We start from the raw sequence: 6000 nt of genomic DNA, 5'->3' as shown, positions 1-6000 counted from the left end.
ATATTTTGCAACAACTGGGCATCCTTTAATTCATTTTCAGCAACATTTAGTCAGATATTTCCAGTGATTAATGGTAAAAACTACACATTGTCTCTTTAAAACTAATTATTGAAGTGTTTAATAACATAAACAGCTGTCAAATTCACCTGAACACAAGTGTGAGATAAGACTTTACTGTTTATTAGATGGTGACAAAAAACAGTGAAATATTTCCAGCATTTTCTTTTTATTTTTTACTGTTCTTTTAAAATAGGTTATATATATTTATATTGTCATTTTTTGTTTTACTCAATAACTCCAATGCGTTTTAACATATTAGAACACCACAATTTAAAAAGTATATTTTAAAAGTTTCCGTGGTTTTTTAAAGTAAATTTTTAAATGACTAAAAAAATTGCAACCTCTGATTGATGGTGGACTAGCTAAAAACTATTTAATTTTTCAATTTTGAGGAAATATTTTAGGTTTGTTGACGCTTTGGTGTGTACTCGCTGTGTCAGGTAAAAATTCATAATCAAACAGAGTTTTTACATTTTAAACCGTTGTAGAAATGCTTCCTGCCTGAATGCAAATTGTTCCCTATGCAGCCAAACCAAGGCTAGACTTGGTGACTCTTTAGTCTGTCTGTAGCATCCAGCTGTGAAGACCCCCTTGAAGACTTCCTATTATCTTCTGATGAAGGTGTGGTCATCTTTGACTTGGTCCTAATAAAAGCTCTCCGCAGCTTTATTTCTGTGTGAGAACAAACCGCCTCGGACTCTGGTGTGTATGTTTCACCCTTTGCAAAGTTCGTTTATTGATTGTTGTTTGATGATTACCATTTCCAAAAAGATCTAATCCCTCTGTGTATGCTCTGACTCTTTTGAGGTAATTTGGACGTGATATAGAAATACCCAACACTCTGCACTCTGATCTCACTGTGAAAGAACAGAAAACTAAATGTTCTGTTTTATGTGGAGGTGTGTGTCATTGACTGTTTAGTAATCTCCAGAAACCTTGATCTTAACACCAGGTCACGTGAATCTAACTTTGACCAGTTTCACGGTGTTTAGTGACATTTAACCTGCTCAAAAAATGATGAGTTCTCATGTGATTTCCCAAAATTCATTTATTAATTTTTTATGATAAATTCATGCAATTCTTTAAAAATGTTGTCTACCCTGCACAAACATCACTTCCATGTCTAAATTGCATAGTTTTTTTGTTTTTGCAAGGCTGCAGGACATGAAATCAGACAAAAATACCAAACAGCAGAAAATAATAAATGTGTTTAAGAAGAAATAACCTCAAACTCTTCAGCTTTTATGTTCTTTAAGAAGCAGTCATCACATGTCTGCGACAAGAGGCAGCTGAGCTATTAATAGAAACACCTCTGGAGAGCATTTGGGTTACATGCGCTCCATCATAGAAGCCCCCCCCCCCCCACACACACACACACACACTCCCATCCCCTTAAATTCGCCTACTAACCACCACTCTAACCACTCCCTAACACCACACTTATCTATAAGAGAGAGCGAACATCAAGTGAGAACACGAGGATTAAGCCCAGAGAGTTCCTCGTTTTTAGCTAAAATGAGCGGATTTTACCTGAGAAAATGCTTCATGATGGCCACCGTCACCCGTCAGGTGTGGCCTGTTCTGATCCAGATGACTGATAACCTGAGGAAAGAGCAGATCACAGGTCTGGTTCTGGTTTTTGGGGCTTTTTAGGCCCCATGTGCGTCCGATTTTCAGCACCACGGACAGCTCCAGTGATCAGGCGCAGACCTTCCTGTTATAAACGTGCGGTCACCTGTCCGCGGGTCTCCAGCACCCCGAAAGAGACGCAATCCAGCAAAAAACAAGTCCTCTCACGTTGGATTAAGACGCAGACCGAATAATCCGCAACAGCGAACAAACGCAAACCCGAGCTCTAACAAATTAAAACAAGCTCCAACGATGACATGAAATCTTACCGCCTCCAGATGAGTGACGCGGGTCTGACTGCGGCGGTTCTGCGGGAGCGCTGCGGTTCTTCACTCGGCTCCAGTCGTCTGCTTGTCCTCCATGATGAAACGCAACGACGGAAGCTCTGCAGCAGCTCAACGCACTGCAGATTAGAGGACAAAGCCTCCAGCAGGGCGGCAGATTCACCCATTCACACCTTTCATTCACTCATTTAAAACGTTAAAGCGTTAAAGGGTCCGGGATTAAACAGATTATGTAATAATCCTTAACATTTTAGAGAGAAAAGTGTTTAAATACACACATCTTTGCTTTTTCAGCAAACTATCCACTGTGAAATGAAATGATAGCGCAGAAACGACGATGTTGTCTTCTTGTTGAATTTTTATAAAGCACGGTTTCAAATGTGTTATTTACTGTAAAACATCCTCGTCGTATCGTGTTTTGGCCACTTGGTGGCACTGTAACAAATAGTTTGCAGAAGAGTCTTCTTCGTCACATTTTTCTGAGTAGCAAACAGATAAAAAGATAAAAGTGCAGATTTGTGAATAATTCAGAGATAAGAGCGATCCAAACCAAACAGGTTCTATGTGGAAAGTTAATCATGCATTAATTATTCAATTCAATTCAAGTTTATTTATAAAGCACCAAATCACGACAAGAGTCGTCTCAAGGCACTTCACATAATAAACATTCCAATTCAGGTCAGTTCATTAAGCCAATCAGAAATAATGTTTCCTATATAAGGAACCCAGCAAATTGCACTTTACAGCAATCCTCATACTAAGCAAGCATGCAGCGACAGTGGAGAGGAAAACTCCCTTTTAACAGGAAGAAACCTCCAGAGAATCCTGGCTCAGTATAAGCAGCCATCCTCCACGACTCACTGGTCATTATGAATGACCACATGATTTGGAAAATGTTATTCACAACACACAAAAAAGTAAACTACGGCTCTGTGTTGATGGTTTTACTGGGAAAGTTTTGCTGTATTGCATCAAATGATTTTCACAAATCGATGGCAACCAATAAATTACAAGTTTCATCAAAAGATTCATCGCCCCTGAACCCCTCATCCAATCAGTGTGAAGGTCTCAGTCTTAATGACTAGATCCTGATCCATCGATCCTAACTGTCCTCTGTCCTCTATGTACAGAAATCCTGTGTGATCAGCACGGAGCAGCTGAACAGGCAGTGAAGCCAGAGCGGGGCTGTCTAGCAGAACCATCGACATACACATATATAGCATAACGGACAGAATGTTCTTCGTTCCTTTAACGTTGTTTTCCATGTTTTGTCGAGTCTGGTACCGGTAATGCTGGGAAATATTTTGGTGACGGACTCGTTTGTGAACGCAGCTGCCAGGTTGTTGCCTTGGTGACGGATTTAGTGCATTTCATGGGAAGTTTGGACCTGTTTGTTCCTGTGCTAAGCTAAAGCTGGCCTCATTTTTTTCCACCATAAAACACCACACTACATTAGCCAACATGCTAAGCTGCTACTGCTACGAAAGGGCCTTATGTTAAGAATTACTGCAGAAAAGGTAAGAAAAACAGGTGAAAAACATAAAACTGAACTTTGTATTCTACCTGAGCAACTTGGTTTGTATTATTTTCAAAAAGTAGATTAGTGGAACACTGTTCTCTGTGTCTATAGCTTTAACAGTTTAAAAAGGCCTTATTCTATCGCTCAGATATATTATAAATAGGATTTTCATGCAGACTAAGAAATGCAGTCACCATCTTCACCACCAGATGTCAGTAAACAGTCTACTAAATCATTACTCAGGAAAGGAACTAAAAGAAACAAAGAAGAGTAGAAAAATCTTTATTGGTAAAAATTATATCAACAATTATACAGCATCATATTTAGGGCTCCATGATATTCCAGATTCAAATTCCCAGAATTTGAATTTCATTTTTGGGGCAAAATATAAATATTTATATTAAAAATTTGATGAGATAATTTCCATTTGTTCCAGACATCATGTGTAACCAGGAATAATAATAATAATAATAGTTTAAAAAATAATACATGGAACACATTTCCAGAAAAAAAGAAAACCTGGTTCTGCTAAGTCCAGATGAGTCTTTGTTTGTTGTTGTAGAAAAAGCAGCATATGCTTTAGGGCCGACCCGGCCTCTACGACGTTTGTGCAACATTTGGTAAACGCTACATGCTCCTAAAGGTTGGTTTATGCAGACTTGGTTCAGACGATGCCCAAAGATCAACCTTCAGCTGCCATGTAAAATGCTGTTTCACTGTTGTGTCAATGTAAACATATGACATGGACTCAGGCTCCTGAAAAAGGTGTGTGTGTGTGTGTGTGTGTGTGTGTGTGTGTGTGTGTGTGTGTGTGTGGTGTGTGTGTGTGTGTGTGTGTGGTGTGTGTGTGTGTCCCCACTAGTTTTCCCAACTACAAAACAAACAAGTCATGGTTTATGAAAACATGAAAGAGTGAAAAAGTGATGTAATTAACTCTACTTCTAGAAATGTATATTTTTATGTTTATCTCCAACTTCCAGAAGTTGAGAGACAATAACGTCTGGCTGTGTTTGTTTATTTGCAGGGTAAAGCCTGAGTCATGCTTCTCCGTCAGCTCCAACAGCGAGAGACACGCACGGACGGAGACGTTTTGCCCTCAGACTTCTCCGTCTCCTGGGGAGTGTTGCAAAGCAATTCCCCGCCAGGACAGCAGAGGGCGTAGCGCTGTTCTGTGGTATCCTGCCATGTATCGGTCTAAGATAGTGTGTTTATATAGTTTTTTGTATATAAGAGACTTTTAACACGGACAAATTTGTCTCTCATCCTCCTCCACCGCTTCATGCGCTCGCCACCTCAAAACCCACGTTTCCTGCCATTTCCGCCCACAAATAAAACGCTTGGTTCACTCCTCCAGTCACGGGGAATTAAACGTTCATGTTTTTAGAGTTTTTTTGCGAGGTATTCTTCAAGCTTCTCCGTGTCTGCCAGCCGCTAAAAATGTCCTCGGCTCTCTTTATGTTTTTGAGGGCGCAATGTCGGCGGTGTAGACGATAGCGGTGCCCTGACCAATCACAAGCTTGCGTTCTCCGTCTCGACGGACGGATGTTTGGAAAAGAGAGCTCCGTCCGTCCTTGCGGGGGCTCTCCAGTAGGCCCGCAAGGACGGATAATGGCGTTGTGTGCCTCCGCACTGATGCAGACGGAGAAGCACGACTCAGGCATTAGTCACGTGTGTCCCTGCACAAACTTAGAACGGTTAGAAAAACATCTGCGACTGATTGGTGTTTGGAGTCGACTCATTCAAGATGAGCACACCTGAGGCCCGGTTCACACGACTGGGTTTTTTAATTGTTGAACGATTTTCCAAACACGAGAGACGAAATCAAATCATTTTACAATATAAAAATAAAGTCACACAGGTGGTTCAATTCAGAGATCAAAAACTGATTTGGCTTCAAAAATGTTGTGCGTGTGCTGCAAGGAAAGTGGAAAACGTTGGCCAGGACCAAAATCTATACGCACTGGGATTGGCATTTCGAAAATCCATATCAGTCTACCTGCACTTCAGAGCAGACCAGAGTGCTCTTAACACACCACACATGGCAGGATTATCTGATGAGATTATCTTATGGCCATCTTAAAGAGCAAGTCACCCCCAAATACACTTTTTTTTGCTGATAAACTAAATAAACGAGTGTCTAATCGTGCTGCAGACACGTGTCGTCAATAATTTGGCACTTCAGTGCATCTTAGTTAAAATTTTAATATTCTGCCTAAAACTGGCAGTGTTGTGCCGTTGCCAGGTAAAAACTCTGCACTGTATTTTAATTTAAATCTGCCACCGCTATTGGCTAAGAGGTATGCTATGATGTAAACTGGTACATTATGATGTCACAATGTTGTTGTGAGCCTGTGTGTGTGTATTTGTTAGCAGCTCCGCCCTCTCGGTCTGCCAGGCAACAGCATTTGTTGCATTTTTCAAACATGAATTGAGAGTGGAGTTAGAAACTGGTAGGGGTTGACTTGCTCTTTAAACTTGTCAGAACGGAAGACTGGGGTCAAATGTCTT

At 40.6% G+C, this 6000-nt stretch overlaps 1 protein-coding gene across 2 annotated transcripts in view; it reads right to left on the bottom strand.

Moving 5' to 3' along the window:
• The window catches only part of elmod1 (ELMO/CED-12 domain containing 1), a 10958-nt gene extending 8750 nt beyond the window's left edge, over window positions 1–2208 (bottom strand). The window contains exons 1-2 of one of the 2 annotated variants that reach the window (XM_015962014.3): window positions 1959–2208; window positions 1591–1662 (exon numbers count right to left, since the gene is read on the bottom strand). In XM_015962014.3, the coding sequence (XP_015817500.3) occupies window positions 1591–1607 (17 nt within the window). In that variant the 5' untranslated portion in view covers window positions 1608–1662; window positions 1959–2208. The other variant, XM_015962016.3, reaches the window with a different exon arrangement.
• Window positions 2209–6000: the final 3792 nt, after the last annotated feature.

This window comes from Nothobranchius furzeri, chromosome 10 (genome assembly GCF_043380555.1).
Source record: "Nothobranchius furzeri strain GRZ-AD chromosome 10, NfurGRZ-RIMD1, whole genome shotgun sequence".
NCBI classification, from domain to species: domain Eukaryota; kingdom Metazoa; phylum Chordata; class Actinopteri; order Cyprinodontiformes; family Nothobranchiidae; genus Nothobranchius; species Nothobranchius furzeri.
Note: the sequence above shows the minus strand (reverse complement) of the source record. Positions and strands in the feature narration are given on the sequence as shown.